The following is an 18810-nucleotide window of genomic DNA, read 5'->3' on the forward strand; positions in this document are numbered from 1 at the left end:
ATAGCCCTGAAAGACTCCATTCTAATGCTTGGCTCAAGATGTTGCAAGAAAATTGGAAACTCAAAGGCAAATAAAATAACAAGAGTGCTTTTGCCAGCAGAAGCTGTTCTGTTTGTTACTAGTCCAATATTAGGTATTCAGCAAGATACATGACTGGCAGAGTCAAAATTTATTCTTATTAGTCACAGAGAGGAATGAATATTTAGTATTGAATAAACTCTGACTTTTGACATTCTCAAAACCTCCAGCTTCATAATAAGGAGTCGGAGCAAGCTGAGTTGGTTTGCTTATTATACCTATGCTGGCATCATAACCTATGTTGTTGCTTTGCTTTGTGTAGCATAGTGATGTACATATGTGTATATTTCTATTCCTTTCTTAGCACTGTTTTGCAACCAAGCTTACTTCCCTGTGTAAATGTATTTGATGGGTGATGCTTGATCCTCCAGGATCAAGCTGTCTGTCTCATTGAAGGTGTCGCTTTCACCAGAGTGATTGGCATTTTTCACTCTGTTAAGCCGGGACTGCAGTCGTTCCTGTTCCTTTCTCAGCTCCGAGTAGGAATGGGAGAAAGTGTGGAATATTGATGTTGCAGGAAAAGACATGATGAGAATCCCACTGAGGATGCTGCTGAGAGCCACCATCTGGCCTGGGACGCTCCGTGGTACCATATCTCCATACCCTACAGTGGTCATTGAAATGATAGCCCACCAGTAAGAAGCAGGTATGCTTGTGAATTCGAGCACCTTCCCAGACTCATTCTCGGCGAGATAGACCAAAGGAGAAAAGAGAGTGACAGCCACACATAGGAAGAGTAAAAGCAGGCCAAATTCCCGTGTGCACCTCCGAACTGTGAGGCCCAAAGTCTGCAAGCCCAAGGAGTGTCGGGCAAGGCGCATTACGTACAAGATCCTCAAGGCACGTAAAACCCGTAGCACCAAACTAACCTTCTCCAAATATGTGTTGCTGCTTGGTCTGTCGTCCTCCTCGTTTGAGTCATCCTCTGAGAAGATGAGTGAAACATAATAGGGTGAAATAGCCAAGAAGTCAATGATATTTAGGGGTCCTTTGAAGAACTGACACTTGCTCCTTGCCTGAATGAATCGGAGGCAGAACTCCAGGGAAAACCAAGCCACACAGATGGTTTCTATGACGAAGATGTAATAGCACTTCTGGGAACACTCACCCTGACACAAAACAAAAAGAGAATGAAATAAAAGAACAGCCTGTGAACCAACATCCAAAAAACACTAAGGAAGAAGCAATATGTATCTGCTTGAGTCATTGGTATCAGAAATGATCAGCTCCCTGCTAGCAGGTAGTCATATGGCAGCCGTCTTTCAGTGATGTATAAATTATAATGAGCATGTGAAATACCTTAATGAATACATATATCTACCTGCTTATTTTTATTGTGTTGCTCCATCAAGTGCAAAGGAATGAAACTTGTCTCTGCATAAAATCTTGGCATGTAGCCTGTAAGTCCCCACTTTCTGCTCTTGAAGACAAATTAATTTAAACTTGACTGGTTTATAAGCCTGCACAAAAATCAGTTTCTCTTCAAAAGAAAGATTAATGTTTGAATGTCTCTGTAAACTTCTGCTGCTGTTCAATGCATGCTGCTTCCAAAAGTGCTGTGCACTCTGGTGATTAAAAGTGGTTCAGAGATATTTATCAAGTCATCTAAATCTTTGGCTCACTTATGCCATATACAGATCTTGTTCCTTTCTGTACATGCAAATGTTTTAATCTAAAGGAAAATAAATATCCACCCAGTAGGTGAAACTTGCCTGGAAGAATCCTCTCCCAGTACAGAGGCCAGGTGACACAAGCAGCATTTTCTCAGGTGCTTTATCTAAGAAATTGCCATACTTTAGCTATCTCAGATTCACATTTTGTATTTTCCTGAGATGAGCTTAAAAATATGAAACCTCATTTGGGCCATTCTGGTGAAATGAAGAGGCAAATGTTAAGTGAACTTGTAATTATTTGAGTAAGAAAGAGACTTGTCCTCCAGTGATTGGCATCCATTAGGTTAGCATCCATCCAAAGAGAACATAAGTTACAGGGACTGTGGTGCACACACTGCCTCTCTCATCAGTGTCTGCTCACTGATTCCAACTGGCAAAAATCTAACCAAATCCTGCCACCATTTTTTCCCAATAGAAGATAAGAAAAAGCAACAAAAGCAGCATGTACTGCTTAGCAGGTGGACACCTGCCCCTGAAAAGAGCATACTAGCTTTGAATACTGATGTCACTGCTTTCTTACACACCCTATCCAGCCTTTGATAAAAACATTCCTGTACCTGAACAGAGAATTAATATGTTCTTAAGAAACCTTTCATGTGATTGGACTACTGCTGGCTTTTTGGTTTTAAGCATTGTGATTAAGTTTATTGAAGAATGCCACCTAGCAGGTACTTGTGTGGCCATCACACCCAGTGACACACTGCTGTTTGCATTAAGCTCTTGCATTGGGGCAAATATTTGGAATACAGTTCTAATCCAAACCCACTTCAAGTGAACTGGAGTCTTTCATGAACTTTGGCTGACTTTGAAGCACCTTTGTGTGCTTTTCTTTGCTGAGCACATTATCAAACCACTGCTATATGAAGTGTATGGGGTTGGGATTTTTAGTGAAGATGAGAAATGTCAGCTCTAACTAGGAACCAGAGAAGAGCATTTCCTAGTGTCACAACCCTTTGAAAGTCCAGACTGGACTCAGAATATGGGTTGTCACTCCATGTTCCAGAAAACCCAAACACAGAAGTGGGTAATTCCATTTAGCAAATAGCTCTTTCCAGGTCCAACTTTGGAAGGCTTATCAAGGGTAAAGAGTCTTTGCATCCTCCTTATATTCTTGCTGAACAGGGACATGTCTGAAATGTTCACAAGTGCAGAAGATCAAGCACAGTTAGGGACTATGAAGAGGGATTATGTATAGAAAAAGAATGTCCTTTTGGGAAGCAGAGTGTTCACACGTTACTCAGGAATCACTGCAGACCCTTGGTCCATGGAAGGCTTTTTGTCACCTCTGTAGAATGAAGTCAAGCCTGCTGTATGCACCTTTCCTGATAGCCTGTCTCTGAAGTGAAGCAATTCAGAGAAGCAGTTCCTGACACAATATTATCCATTCCCAGCCAAATTCCTTGAGCAAAATTGATTAAATACCCCATGGGAAGCACATACCCCCTACCACTAATTAAACTTACTACCAATGTTCAGTTCTCCTCTGCACTGCATTATGATGTTGGGGGTTTTAGAGTGTCTTGTGATAGAATGACTGCTGCTCTCAGGGCTAACAAGTGGTTTTGTTCAGTGTTTATATCCAGTCACTCTGTGGTCATCACATGTAATGATCGTTTGCTCTCTCAGGCTCCCCATGTAAAACAGTAACATATCCCTTATGTATAGGTTTTATTCTGTCTAACCCTCAGAACAATGTAGTTCTGTAGCACTGTTTGGGGATTTTAGGTCTCACCACACAGTAGACTGTCGAGATCATAATTTATCTCTTAAAATAAACGCCATAGAAAGTGATGAGACTTGGCCCTGGTGGAGTTAATGTGTACAAGATCAGGTTATAGCCCTGTGTGAAGTCATTGCCGTGGCAGTGCCTAGAGTGTATTGATGTTTGCAGAGCTGCTGACTTGGCTTGATGAGATTGCTTGCAATCAGCACTTGTGTTATGCACTGTTCACTTTTTCTGAGTCGTAAATTATTTGTACAATGCAGCCTGGACTCTGCACAGATCTGCCTGTGGTCATTCTAGTGATGTGGCCTGTGAATTATTCATTGTTCCCATCCAGATTTATTTTATTTTTTGTTAACTAGGCTAAATTTCCAGTACATCTATTACTTATTTACCTGTATGCATTTACAGGTGGTGTTGCTGTCAGATCTTCATGTAGCTTTCACTATTCCTTCCTTGGAAAATACAAGCAAAGATATTTGGGTTCCTGAAGGTTTTAATCATTAAGATCTAGGATGTCTTTTGAATTGTGAAATTGCAAGGTGTAGCATTTTCAGGACTGATTGAGAGATTTTCTTCTCCCCATCCTCGGTTGTCTCACTATTCTTCACAGAAAGTCATATATATTTAGAAAAAGCAATTCGTGCAGTCAGCTTCCTAAGTGTGTATTTCATTTTTCAAAAGAGCATCCTTCAAATCAGGCTTTTCAGGAATGTTAGTGTGTATTTTATTTTTCTTCATGCATAGTTGTGGGTGTAAGGGATGGTGAGTTCTCCCCTGTTGCACACTTTGTCTTTTTTATGTAGTTTACAAAAGATATTTCAGAAATGTTTGCATATGATTCAAACCACAGTCCCTTTTTCTGCTGCAGCAAACAAAAGAGTTACAATATCAGAGTCTCTGACACTGTGATTAATGCAGAGAATTCTGTGCTTCACCTTTTTTCAGAAGAGAGGGAAAAAAAGGATATGTGTGCTTCAGACATACCTGGACTACGTGAAGGCATGCAGCAAAGCCAGCCCCGTTTCTGTCAGAGGGAACTGATTTATCCATGCAGCACAGTAGTTCTGTGTGGAGGTGACTAACTCAGGCCTAGAAATACTGCAGCTGGGTTACCATCTGGCAGCAGGACTATTTCACTCCATTACCTAGCGTAGACATGCCATGATTTAGTCAGTCTATATACAAGATCTGCCAGAGAGTCCCAAGCCTCTTTCCTTGCCTGCCTTTATTCCTCTGTTGACTGTGTCTGAAAACAGAATGTACATCCTTGGCTCTATAATATTTAATTTTATTTCACATTGGGAAATAGATTTCATCCAGTGAGTTTGTATGGGAATAGTTTGTGTATCTTATGTGGTACTGTTCATATAGAATATCCCCCTCTAATGTCAGTCTCTTGGAGAATTCTTGATCCTTTTGAACAACCTATTCAAAAGCACTGAGTATTGGAATAAAGGTGGTGGTGGGGAAGTGGGTAAAGGAAACATTAAGCACCAAAACAAATTTCTGTTTCTTCCACTATTTTTGATGATTTTTTTTTACCTCAGCATGTGTTATGTTCCACTTAGAACTGTTGTCCACAGAGCAGGTAGAATAACATACTGACTTCAAATACTGTGTTCTTACCAAAATACAGATGCCTCTATGTCAGTGGTAGATTTCAAATTTGCTGTTGTCACCACATTCCTGTTGGGCATTTGTTAATTTCAGTGAACTGACAAATTATGGCCCACATACTCTGATGAATGAAAGATCTTTTGGCTAATAAAGGAATTTCTGTGACACAACCACTGCTACACATTTCCTGTTTCTGAGCAAAGGAAACAGATTTGGGAAAACTCTAGTGATCAGTGCTACCAAAGCAAAACATACCAAACTCTCTTTTGACCTCCTCATTAACTAAGGCAGAATTCTGAGCTTTCATTTTCAGATCTTTTGAGTCAAATTTGTAACTGCTTCTTTCTCCTCCTGTCTGCATTTTTGCACCCAAAGTACCACGGTATACTGGAACCTATAAAAGCCCCAAGCTGGTGTGGTGTGACTGTGAACATGAGAAGATGAGGCTTTATTTATGGCTACAACGTATTTAAGTTGAGCTTTATCAACACAACCCTTTGATGTGTTTTACACTATCATAGCATCAATCAATACTCAAACTATCATTGACCGTGACAGGAGAACAGTTATCACAAAGCCAGTGGTGAGTATCTAACTTTATACTTTATTCATCCTGCAGATTTACTTCTGAACAGTGGAAGACCTTATAAGGATTTATGAAACTTGTCTCTAGCTGCAATTCTATAATATATGATATAAAAGTAATAAAATGAGTGTCTGGTATTGATCTTACGTAGGAGAAGAACATTTGGCTCGGCAATGAAGGAAACGGTATTTTTTATGTAAAAGATATATACTGAACCTGATGCCTGAAATATTGAGTGATTTCTAAAATTTATAAAGCACCTCAAAGAAGCAAAGTGGCTGTTTCAAATTTCTGTACCACCAGAGATAATAAGCAATTCATGCTTCCTTTTCTTTATTGCCTTCTGCTGTGTAGGGCAATGGCTCATTTTCTGGATTCTCTTAGAGTGTTTATAGTGTTATGGTAAAATTGCTCATTTTAGGATACTTCTATTAAATTCTCTTTAGATATGAAAAAAAAACAGGTTCATAATAAAATATAAGAATGGCAGTACTGAGGCCAGTTAGCCTGGTAGTGTCCTATTCCAACAGCCTGAGAAAACAGGCTCCCCAGGCAAATCTCCCAGCTTCCATTTTCCACTCCAGAGCTTCCTGAGCTGAAGGTGGTGTTTGTGTAAGCAACCTGAATTGCTCTTCTATGAATTTTGGTCTTTCTTTTGTCTTCTATCTATTGCATGGCACCTAAACTGTTTTTTCCTTAGAACTAGTCCCTGTTAGTTTCATCTGACACTCCTAAACTCTGTCACTGGAAGGGCTACTTGATTGACATTTACTTGTTCCCTGTTATTTGCAATTTTGTAGACCTCTTTTGCAGCCACTGGCATAGTTTGTTCCCTCCTGCAGAACTCTGCCTTCCTTAGTCCTTGCATGAAGTTATTTAATCCTTGTTGCCTTTCTCTGGCTGTTTTTCTTTTTGAGATGGAAGGGACTGTGACTGCAGTTTTAAAGTGTAGATGAGGGAGCCTACAAGAAAGCTGGAGAGGGACTTTTTAGGATATCAGGTAGTGATAGGACTAGGGGGAATGGAATAAAGCTGGAAGTGAGGAGATTCAGACTGGATGTGAGGAAGAAGTTCTTCCCCATGAGAGTGGTGAGAGCCTGGAATGGGTTGTCCAGGGAGGTGGTTGAGGCCCCATCCCTGGAGGTATTTATGGCCAGGCTGGATGAGGCTCTGGCCAGCCTGATCTAGTGTGAGGTGTCCCTGCCCATGGCAGGGGGGTTGGAACTGGATGATCCTTGTGGTCCCTTCCAACCCTGACTGATTCTATGATTCTATGAGCTGTAGGTTATATAATCAATTTTATATCCTATTTGTAGTCAAGAATTCAATAAATTGTGCTTTTTATTGCTGAAGCAAGTTGGATCTATGTAGGGACAATGCTTAGAATATAATATTTCTAATAGTGAGAAATTGTGTGACTCTGGGAGGTGTTCTACAGCTTTCTCAGAGTACATTTTTCTAAAGGATCTGAAGTTCAGGAGTTCAGCACCTCCAAGGTCCAGGACTGGCCAGGGTACTGTGTGGCAGCTAAATCTCAGGGGAGTTTACAGAAAAGAAATTCATTCACTAATTCTGAATTCAAGCTAAATAAACCTGAGATTTGTGCCAATTACAAGATAAATTTCCTGGTCAAATGCCCACTTAGTTTACCATGAAACGTTAGTCCAGGTATGGCATCTAGAATAATAAACAAAATCAGATCTTGGAGTTATGCTGCACTAACCTATCTCACGTGAAATATGAATCTCATCTAGTCCAAATACCTTTACGTGCATCAATAATTGTAGTAATGTCCAGGGAGACTGAATCAGAATTTCCCCTGTGAAATACATATCTTGTCTATCCACCATGGCTTTCAGATGCACCTCACTTGTTACATTTTCTAGACAAGTTAAAAACGTTTATTTATAAATAACTGGATAAGAACGAAGGAAATATTCTTATGCCTTCATGGTCTGCTCAGTGCTGACCATTTGTGTCCTGCCTAGTTGCATGCTAAGGTCTGGAAAGTAGTTTTGATTCATGACCTGATCTGCCAGTTCATTTGCTACTGCCAAATATTTACCCTAGTGCGTTTTGCTGTGGATATTTATCCTTTGGTTCATTTTGAGGTGTTTTTCCATAAATGCTGAAGCAAACACAAAACAGAGTGATCATCTGTTATTCTGCAACTCATGCACTTTAGTGTGTTTCTCTGTTGTGGTTTAACTGAAACCAGGACATCCTCTTACAAAACTGTTCGAGGATTCTCTGAATTTGAACCTGAGTCTGCCTGGCCTATTAGCAGCTGAAGGCTGTGCTGCTCACTGATAGAACAGACAGAGCTTCTACCTCTGGTCCCCTCACCAGTATCAGCTGAAACAGATTCTTGAAAACAAAACAATACCCAAACAAATCCTTAGTAAGCAAATTCTGGAGTGTAAAAAGGGGGACCAAAACTATCTGAAAACATCAAAGGGATGCTTGGTAAGTTTCTCTTAGTCTGAAGAAAATCTGCTCTTCCTGTTATATTGATATATATGGTGCTTCATTGGAAGAGGAATTGGAGAGGTACCAGCTTTCTGCCCTTGGTGTGACAGTCTCTAAGTGGAAGTTCTTTGGCAGCAATCTGAACCTGTTTTCTGTGGTGTGTAATTTGGGATTTCATGAAATCTATGAATAGAAGTCTAGGATGTAAAACAGGCAAACCTGCCACATTTCTCATCACCTCCTTTGTAGGCTCACCAGTTAATTGTTCTTAATGATATTCATGGGTTTCAGTGTTTCATGTGCCAAATAATCTATTTCCTACTTAAATGGCCAAAGTTTCATTGTTATTTGTAGAACACCTTGCTAATGAGTACTGCTTGATTGGGGTATGGATCATTTCAGAATCACATCATCCCTACAGAGATATTTTTGAAGCTTTAGAGTGGAAGTAAGGATCTGACACCTCTTCCCAGCTAGATTCACCCTAAAAACAGCAGTGATTTCTTCCAAATAAAGGCTGGTTTGGTGTTCAGTCACCCTTACTAAATAGTCTCAAAACAGAGCAAGGAAGTAATTCATAAAGCAATATGCTTGACTCTTCTTAGTTCGGAATCCTACTGGAGTCCTAAAGTAGAGTTTCCTTAAATACAGGCCTGGACCTGCTTAGCACTCTGAAGTCAAAGGACAGGCTGCCAGAACATCATCTTTCATGCCAGAAATATGTCTGGCTTTGTGGCTGATGCAAGGTCACATCTGCTAAACCTGCCCTGGCAGGTCCAGAGTTTGTTTGGCACATCCAGCTGAACCCAGTTACCACTCAGATCCTTCCCACTGCTCCACACTATTTTATGGACAAAGGCCAGTGTCCAGATGGGATCAGCCTGTATTGTGGCTATCAACCCGTCTTCTGCCTGCTTGTGGTATCTAACAGTTAGAGAGGCTTATCTCAGCAAGATTGCTCTTCTTGCAGTCTGGCCTTTTGGCCCACGCAGAGTAAAACCATTTATCCCTCTGTTAGGAGGACTTAGAAGCAAAACTTACAGGATTTCTCTTCTCTAGCTTGATGGGGCTCTGAGCAGCCTGATCTAGTTGGCGGTGCCCTTGCTTACTGCAGAGGGGTTGGACTAGATGACCTTTAAAGGCCCCTTCCAACTCAATGCATTCTCTGATTGTGTAAGCCCAAGGGGCATGGTGCTGCTTTCCAGCCTTTTGTACTTCTCAAGGTTATAACCAGCCAGCATATCCTAGTCTACAGCTTCTTCCTACAAGCTAATGTAATAATGAGGAAACAAACTTTAGTTCTTGCTCTTGCCTGTCCACGAATCCAAGGTGATACATCTACAAGGGTGAGGTTGCAAGTCTGCAGAGTGGTTAGGCAGGAGCAGAGGCAGAACAAGACCTCCATGTAGGGAACCAAAATACCTAACCAGCTGCCAGCTGTTCTTATCCCAGTCCACAGCAGGAAGTGAACAGATGCAGGGAAGAAATCCCTTTTGGCTGCAAAACGATGACTCAGTTAGGAAGTGCTGTGCCAGTCTGTGCTCCCTGCCTACCTGGAGCTGCGGGATCCAGCTGCAGTGCTGCAGGTACTGCTGAATCACTGCGACCGCATTGCTGCTGTCATTTGAATAATTAAACCATGCTCTGCTGAATCAAATGATGGTTAGGGAGAACTTGGAAACCCTCTGTTATGGATCATTTCAGTACTGGGATTTATGGTTACAGGCTGGTGCAATACAATCAAAAGGTTTACAGCCTGCTGAGAAAGAGGCTGTAACCTGATTTCCAGAACGATGAGCTTGTTAAAGGAGTGCTGCGTGTTCTGATCACAGAGCCATTTCCCTCTCACTTGGCTTTATGGGAAAGAAGCCTGGCCTTAGGAAAACAATTACTGCAACTAGTGCATTTGAGGAAACTAAATTAATATTGGGATTTTATTAATGTGGACATTAGAAAGAACATAAAGGAAATTGTTATCTCTGTACCCAACACATAATTATCTCATCTGGGGCAGAAATGTAACTAAAAGAAAACATTTCAATTAACTTTTAAGCTTGGGTCCTTATTCTGCAAACACCATAAGAATCAATCAGATGAATATGCGTTTGATTGAAAAGTATTGGTGATCCCAGTGTTTGTGTTAGGAGAAAGATGTGGAAATATCATCTTCTTGTTTATCTAGTAAGTTTAAGAGACTTCATGTTGGAACAGTGAGGAACAATACAGTCAAAACTACAAAGTATGGGAGGATCACCTTCAATTTCCAGTTTTTTTGCTGGTCAAATCTTTTGCATTGTTACTCTTTCTTCTCTACTTCTTTTCCTCACTGCATTGTAATTTCTTTGGAGCAGGAATTACGTGTTACTGTACCTGTGTAGCACAGGGTGTACAGCAGTGTCCCAAATGTGGCTGTGTCTGCTACAAGTAGTATGAGGTGCTGACACTATGGCAATAAATGTGGCATGAACTTGCTGCATGAACTTGCTGCAATGAAACTAGCAACTGGATTTGCTCAGAATTAGAAAACCTGATTGTGAATTTGACTGCAGTACTAAACTGAAGAGTCCTCAAGGATTTCCATCATCTGCAAAGAGGAATTTCTAAAACATGTACAAATTCAAGTGGTTATTTATTTTTAATACTTGTTGCATTATTGCTATGAACTAGGTGGATGCATTAATTTGGGACAGTGTTTTCCAAGGATAGATTGCCTCACTCAGAGGAGATCCCCATCTTCCAAAAAAAAGGCATTTAGTAAGAAATCATCTGTGCTGAATCCCTTGAGATTAATCCAGTGAGGACAGTGTACAGGACTTTTACCTTGTTGTAGGTATTCTGAACTTGAAAGCAGCAAAGGGGAGAAGAAAGCCTAATTCCCAGTGAGGAGCACATGTGCTGGCACATCAGAGAGCAGTGGATCAACTGCCCATTGCCCAGCAGCTGGAACAGCTGGGTGTCCCCCCAGGATAGCATGCGAAGCCTGGAGACTTAGTGCTGCTGGGACCCAGCCAAGACTGGATGAACATAAGGCAAACTAATAATGTCTAATTGTGCTTTCCAAACACTGGACCTTGTACTGGCAGAGCCAGCTTTTGAAAACCATGCAGAATCCTTTTACTCACTTGAGTGTCCTGACTTCCTAAAGAAAATAGTTCTGACAGCAAGGGTAAACTGAGACAAACGTTCAGCAGCATTCACCCACCACTGGTGCCCCTTTTAGGATATCTAGAGCAGAACTTAAGTAATATGAACTTCATCAATGTTGTACATATTAGATTTAATGCTAAAATATTCAATTCTGCTTGCAGATCCTTGGAAAGCAGTTACTTAGAATGTGGAACTATGAAATCAGTGTCTTAATGTAATGGTGCTGTCCCAAGGTCAGAGTTCTTGACATTCCTGAACAGATGTGCAAACCTCAAAAAAAAGGCAGATCTCATAAAGCAATAATTTCTATATACATATCAAAATCCCAGGCTTGAATATTCTGATTTCTGTTGTTCTGTGGCTTCTTATTTAATACATTTCTTAAACTGTTAATTAATTTAACTAATTCAGTCCATGAAGCAAAGAAGTTAGCTGGATTCTACTGTGCCAAGTACTCCTAGTAAACTGAGAGTATTTTGGTGCTTCAGCGAAGCATGTTTTCCTACTTTAAAATACTACAGTACTTTCATTACTAATCAAAATGATTAGAAGAAATCAGCATTGCACAACATGACCAGATCATTCAGGAGAGTGAGTGTCCGTAATCAGTGTCCTAAGAAGAACCCAGAAAATGTACTGAGCAGATGCAATAAAACCAAAGCATATCCAGCTTTATTTTGTTCCAAGTAATTTCAAGTCATATGTATATGCCACTGTATTTATAGATGAGCATGAACACCCCCCCACCACCACCCCTTTACAGTCTAACACTTTTAAATGAGCATTAGAAGTGTCTCTGAAGTGTCAAGATTTCGTTAATATCTTTGCAACACAGCAACTCATTCTGGGCTGTGCTTTTTGTGATACGTGCTTATGTTAGGAGGTTAAGTTTGAACACCAAGTTACAGTGAAATAGTCCTACTCTTAAGGTATATTCTGAACAGTGTCTCACTTCAGTAGTAGTGCTCTGTCCTAGTCATTGAAAAAGATATTTTTTTTCATCAGGAATCATTTTGCCCTGGCTAATCAGCTAGAAATATCTTTTTAGATCAATGTTTAGACCCCCTTATTTAAAAGCTCTGTCAATGGTAAGCAGCAGTATCTGTCAAAATCTGGCTGTTACATTCAATCCACCAAGGGTGATTTCTTCTAGCAGTTTTCCAAATTACTTTGATGAAAAGTCTTATATTTGCAGACTGCATGAGCAGCATAACTAGGTTATACTCCTCTCGCTGGCACTCTCCAGATGGGTTAGAAGCTCCTCCAGTCACTCCCAAGATCTGCAGGTTTTCCTTTAATAAGCATACTAGAGATATTTAATGTTACCTGCAGGTTGTGGGCAGGGTTGAAACTTTACATTCTAATGCTTTTATAATGGATTTAACTGCTTGAGTACTGAGGACAGACCTTGGGCATGTAGATCTTCACATACTGAACTGAGTTACTAGTCAATCTGAGTTCTTATAATTAATATTATAGCTGTGGCAATGCTAACCCTGATGAAACAAACATCTGTTTTGATTTTCCTTCTCTTCACAACAAGACCATTAAATTGTTTTTTTCCCTTATACAGCAAAATGATTCCACTTTTAAAGAAAATGTGTTTGTTCTAGTGTACATGCCAAAATATCTGGGTTTAGTATTGTACAGAGAACAACAGCAACATCAAACACTGAAAAACATGTCAGGACCTTCAGGATTACAGAATCATAGAATGCATCAGGTTGGAAGAAACCCTCATAAGTCATCTTGTCCGTCCCCCCACCCCTGGGGCAGGGGCATCTCTAACTAGAGCAGATTCCTCAGGGGCCAACCAAGTTTGACCTTGAATGTCTCCAGGGATGGGGCCTTCACCACATCTCTGGATAACCTGTTAAAAGTATTTCTTCATGGTGAAGAACTTCCTCCTAATATCTAACCTAGGTCTACCAAGCTCTAGTTTAAAACCATTGCCCCAGAATAACGGTGTAGAATGAAAAAATCATTTAAAAATGGTTCTATGTATTAGGTACTGGGTGCTGTTCTCTTCTTGTTGTCTGGATTCTCAGTGAGATCAAAGACTAAAATGTCATTCTTTTAAAAGGAATTAAATTTTCACATAATTAAATGACCTCATAAATAGAAGTTTTTAAAAATAAATATTCTGACTCTCAAGATAAAATCATCAGATCTGACAATGCTGCTTGCAGCTTATGTCAGATATGCAATTCATCAAATAATTACAACCTTCTCAAGGTCAGTTAGGAGTAAATACAGAAATTAGTAGTAACGAGGGCTGACCACTCACTGATCACCAGAGAAGAGAGGAAGAAAACAGTCATTTCCTTCTCTCTTAAAGCACGCTTACATACAACATCTTGTAAGTGTGATTTGTGGGAGCCATCTACACTAGAGGAAAATGGTTTGATTATTACTGGTGCTGAAGGACTGGGAATGGAAATGGGGTTTCTTTTTCTTTTCTCCTCCTGACCTTAATTTGCTTTCCTGCCTGAAGAAAAGACCTTGCTGTATCCTTTCTGCTGAGTCATTTCTCTAGAGGATGCCAATCTTAAAGACTCGTAAGAAATATTTCTTCCTAGGAAAAATCTCAAGAGTGCTTCGAAGTGGTCTCCCTGTTCAAGCTCTTCTGTGGTGGTTCTGTTCTGTAGTTCTCTGGTTAGATGTGCTAAGCAGTGTATTTCAGTTACAGGCTGATGTGTAACCCTCATGTGGGACTGGGTCTTTTTGGGGACGTTAATGGGACTTTTGCATTGTCTCTAGTGAAATGATCTTAGTTCCTTTGAGGGAAAAACTGGTAGATTGTGTTGCTTCAGCTTTTTTCTTATCCTATATGCATGGTCTCTGTTTCAGTTTTGTAATGGTCTCAGGCTACTGGCTCAGATCAATAATAAACAGAGTTCCTGACCTCCAAATACGGGGGTTTTTTTTCTGTCTCCACATACACATGTGCCTTGATTTCTAAATGTTGATAATACTACATTTGCTTCCTTACTGAAGACACATTGATCTGCATAAAGAACAGGTGTAAATATCTTAGATAAGGATGTTTTGCCACTGGCAAATGTGGTTTATGCCCAAATAACGTAATTTACTACTACTGAGTCCTCTTTCCTTTGCACCATCTATGATAAATCCCTTTGCATATCTGTTTCGTGGTCAGACTTCAACTTGAGATCACTACAGCTATGCATTTACTGCTCTAGAGTTTTCCTGAGATTTTGGCCTCCTTTGCCTGGGGTTGTTCACTCTGAGTTGGGTTTCATGGAAGGTGCTTATGTGAAACATAGCTACAGAATTTTTTACCCATCTCTATGTGGTTTTCTTTCATATCTCTAGTGAAGAGTTTCCTAAATATAATTTGACATATTCTAAAGTTTGTGCATGGTATCATTTATAATATCCCATTCTTGATTTTACTTTCAGCTCTTTTCCTGTCTTTAAGCTAACCCTCCCCTCCCTTTTGTGCAGCCTGTGGAGATGGCTGCTTCCCTCCCCTCTGGTTGCCAGGGTGACTGGGCTTCCCTGATGCAGATGCTCTTGCCTTGGCTCGTTGCCATCCTTCTCCCAGGGACTAGAGTTTTCACTTTCCCTCAGATGGTGAGGACTCATGTTTGCTCTTCTGCCTGTCCAGGCAGCTATTCTCCCTAAGCAGACCTGTTTTAGAAACTGCTAAAAGGATAAGTGATTGCATGTGCCTGCAGGGTGGGATCAGCCAAGCTTCTGAGTGAAATAGAAGTCACCTTGCATTCTTTATCTCTCTCTCTCTCTTTCTTTTTTTTTTTTTTTTTTTTTTTTTACTCATATCCTTCTGCTTGAGCTGGAGGCCAGCCAGTTCTCTCTTATTGTGGCTGTGATGATGAGAAAAAGGACCCTAGAGTGGTACATATGCAGCAGAGGTAAAGCCTTTTTTATTTGTATTTCAGAATGAACTCAATTTCCAGTGTTAGTGATATTGGTGATTGTATCCTTGTAAGCACATTTACCACAGAGGTTTTGCCAGGCTTTGACTTGGAAATTAATAAACCTCAGGATAGGGCATCTTTGAATTCAGGTGTGGAATTACAGGTTGTTCGGGGACTTTGCTGAAGGAGTTTGTCTGTTTGCTGTCACTGAGCAGACAGAGACCTTTATGTTCAGCCCCAAAAGCCAAAATTTCTAATTCTGCATGCCTGTCCCAGGTTGCTGGTAAATTTTGGAACCACTCTCAGAGGTCAGCCAGTGAGCAATTTTGAGTTACAAATCAACACAGAGTTGCAGTTTGCGTGGGTATGACTCAGCTGCAACCAAGAAGTAGCATTTAGTCAGTTACATTCTCTGAGTTATCTGTGTACTTCTAGCTAAAATGCTCTTTTGAGACCCTAGTGAGACCTTTTTAGATGTTTCAAGCTAAGAATTTAGGGATGGAAGTGTAGAGGGTTTTTATTGACTACTATTCAGTAGTTCATATTCTCTACTTTTCTACAAAGCATGAGTATTTTGTCTCTCGTATTCCCATGTGCTTTCTCTGACATAATTTTAGATGGCTCAAATAACAGAATTTTCAATACTCTGGTTTTTGCTTCTGGGGCACAGTCACAGAGTGCATTAGACTGGTGCTGTAAGTGTAAATTATGTAAGACAAATGTGGTCTTTTGCTTAAGTTCATCCTTCACCCCCTTCTCTTCACTTTAAATATTCCATCTTTTGAGCTTGTTTTAATCTAGTTTGTTTGCTTTAAAAGTAGTTATCTATATGCAAATCTCTAAGTAGCAATGTCATTGGTGTTTATAGGAAATCCAGGAACAGCAGCTACATTGCAGCTACCAATGTACTTAATAACCCTCAACATGCTTCCCTTGCTAACATATGGTTAGTTATTTTTGAAACACGTAACATATTACATCTATCTGAGCTCTGAAACATTATGTGCTTTTTTCTTTTACATGACAAGTGTTTATAAAAACTGCTTCTGCAGTGGTTGGGAAATTAAGATGAAATGCATCAGGCTACTTCCATTAACAAAGTTAGTAGGAAGCACTTGCTAGAGCAGTCTGTAGTGGTTTTGCATCTAGCTGCAAGAAGGATGTTCTATATATAAAGCACTTCCTTGGAAGAAGCATTGGAACAGTGTTACAGTTTTTCCTGCCAAAAGTAATTGCTGTGGAAAGCTTCAAGAGCACCAAATTTATTGCTGAAAGATAATAGTCATCCTATGCAAGTGTGAGTTAATAGTTGAGGGGTTAAATGGAACAGGGAATGATCTTAAATTTCAACCTTCTCTGCTGTCCTTAGTTTTATGCAGCCATCAGTTGTATCATGACATAGTTTCACCATGGCTGTGCTGCTTTGATTTACTGCTTGAGCAGTAAAATATGTACAGATTTTCATACTGTGCACACCATGCTGAGCTATAAATGTAAAACTGACTTTATTCTGAATATACAATACTCTGAGGAGTGGCTTGTCTTGTAGCAGTGGTTGGGACAGGGAGTGTATTTGACCTGGATTTCCTCAACACTTTTGAAGGGCAGCTTGCAAACAAAGTGCAGGATTGGTCAAGGTTATTTGATGAACGTGGACATTACTATGTCCAAAATAACTTCAGATTGTTACTTTCCTCTGTTTTATTATTAGAATAGCAAATCTTTTAAAAGCTGAAATACAACCATGTTAGAGAGAAAATCCTTCATATATGATTGAAACTTGATTTATTTGCACTGAATTAGTGTGGGGGACTTACTTGAGAAGGATTTAAGTGCAGAGAGCAGCTCAGCTAGTATTTAGCATTACTCCCACAATATATACATATATATGCGGGCAAATACAGAAATGGTATTAGCATGGAAATACCATTTTTGGAGGCTCAGCCTTGAAGTCTCAGTATCTGCAAAAATACTTCATCTGTCTCTCATCCTTTAATCTTTACACAACTATTGAAATTTAACATTATAAAAATTAATGACTATTTTTTTCCTCCTTAAAGATCTGACTGTATTTTCACAAAAGAAGATACTTGGCTATTTTAAAAGTAAAGAGGAAAATATTTCTTTAGCTCATGTGCCCAAATGAGAAATTGCTTCTAATTAGAGAGTAAAGCATGTTGAAAACTCTTAGTGTCAGTCTCAGCACTTGAGACTCTCAATGCTAACAAGTTAACTTACACTAGCAACTGCTTCTTGAGAAGGAAACACAATGCTGTATTAGAGAGCTGCAACATCTTTTCTGTCCAGAAGCTCCTTCCTGTATTTTAGCTAACAATGTCCACATTATTCTTAATTGAATATCACTTTGAAAACGTTAGATCTAGTTTAAGCCATTGTTACATTTTCTTTTATAGACCATTTTATTACCGGTGACAGTTTTGAACTTCATGGCTATGCACTTTGTGTATCTCTGTTGTCTCTGTGTATCTCTGTGTGCTTAGCAAGACAGATACATTTCTTTGAATTCTGTAGTTAGACCAATTAGAAAGGATTGACTTACCCTGTCTTCTTCAGCTCTTAAGTCTGGCATTGTGCTAACACAAAGGCTTACAGCTGTGGTGGCCACAAAGAGAATGGAGAGACAAGCAAAGACTTTTCCTGGGAGTCCTGACTGGGGATTTTCTACCATATCTCTGAGTCTGTTCATAAACTGTCCGAATTTGGTTTTCTCATCCAAGACACATGCAGCTTCTTTGCTCCTCCGGAGCTCCTCTTCTTTGCGTATCTCGGCCAACTCCTGCAGTTTTTGAAATAGTTTCCGAAAGCAGCAGTTCTCCAGGTTGGATTCCTCAATCCCCCAGTATCTCAGCTCCTCCTGAAAAGACAAGGCACACATGTCTCTTAAGAGCATCAGCTTCCCTGCTGCTAGAAAGCTGACAATCATCCCAAAAGCATTGGGGTTCCTGTCAAAGAAGAACTCATGGGTGTCTTCATCGTAATCATCACACAGCTGAATTATTTCTTCATAGCTGCTGCAAAACTTTAGTTTGCTCAGTCTGGTCAGGGGAAATTCATCTAAAGTACTCCAAGGTAGCAGGTACTTGATGCCTCCAACATTTATCATGACCTCTGTCTTTACATCGACTGCAGAGACTTGATCACGGTGGTAAATCCTCCTGGCTCTTTGGTAATGGACCCCTTTGACAGGAGGGGTTTCAACGGAGACAGGAAAGAAGTGGCTCAAGGAATTACAAGAAGTGTAGCTAATGTTACTATAGTCTTGGTCACTGCCTCTGGAGAGAATAGGCATCTCTAAGAGTTCTCACTGGGACATCCAAAATGGCATCGGAGCAGGGTTATCTGTCAGCCAAAAGATATATGAAGGAGGAGAAAACATAATAGAGGTTATTGCAAGAGAAAAGTTGTTTCCAGCTACTTTCCTAAACCCCCAAAATAGTAAATGCCTCTTTTGTAAAAAGTCAGCTCGATGCTGCTTCCTGAATTCTGCAGCCAGTGAACGTACTTTGCTTTGCAGCCTCATTGGTTGTCTGGCAACACAGAGACACAGCAGAGAGCTACAGCCTCATTCATAATTCTCACAAAGGGTCGGGC

General features: G+C 40.1%; 1 protein-coding gene across 1 annotated transcript; it reads right to left on the minus strand.

Moving 5' to 3' along the window:
* Positions 1-401: 401 nt before the first annotated feature.
* Positions 402-18508, minus strand: KCNG4 (potassium voltage-gated channel modifier subfamily G member 4). The gene is made up of 2 exons (XM_054389798.1): positions 17759-18508; positions 402-1187 (listed from the first exon to the last, which is right to left on the minus strand). The coding sequence occupies exons 1-2, from the start codon at positions 18506-18508 to the stop codon at positions 402-404; spliced, it is 1536 nt and encodes a 511-aa protein (XP_054245773.1).
* Between the last annotated feature and the right edge of the window lie 302 nt (positions 18509-18810).

Source organism: Indicator indicator, chromosome 19, assembly GCF_027791375.1.
Source record: "Indicator indicator isolate 239-I01 chromosome 19, UM_Iind_1.1, whole genome shotgun sequence".
NCBI lineage: Eukaryota > Metazoa > Chordata > Aves > Piciformes > Indicatoridae > Indicator > Indicator indicator.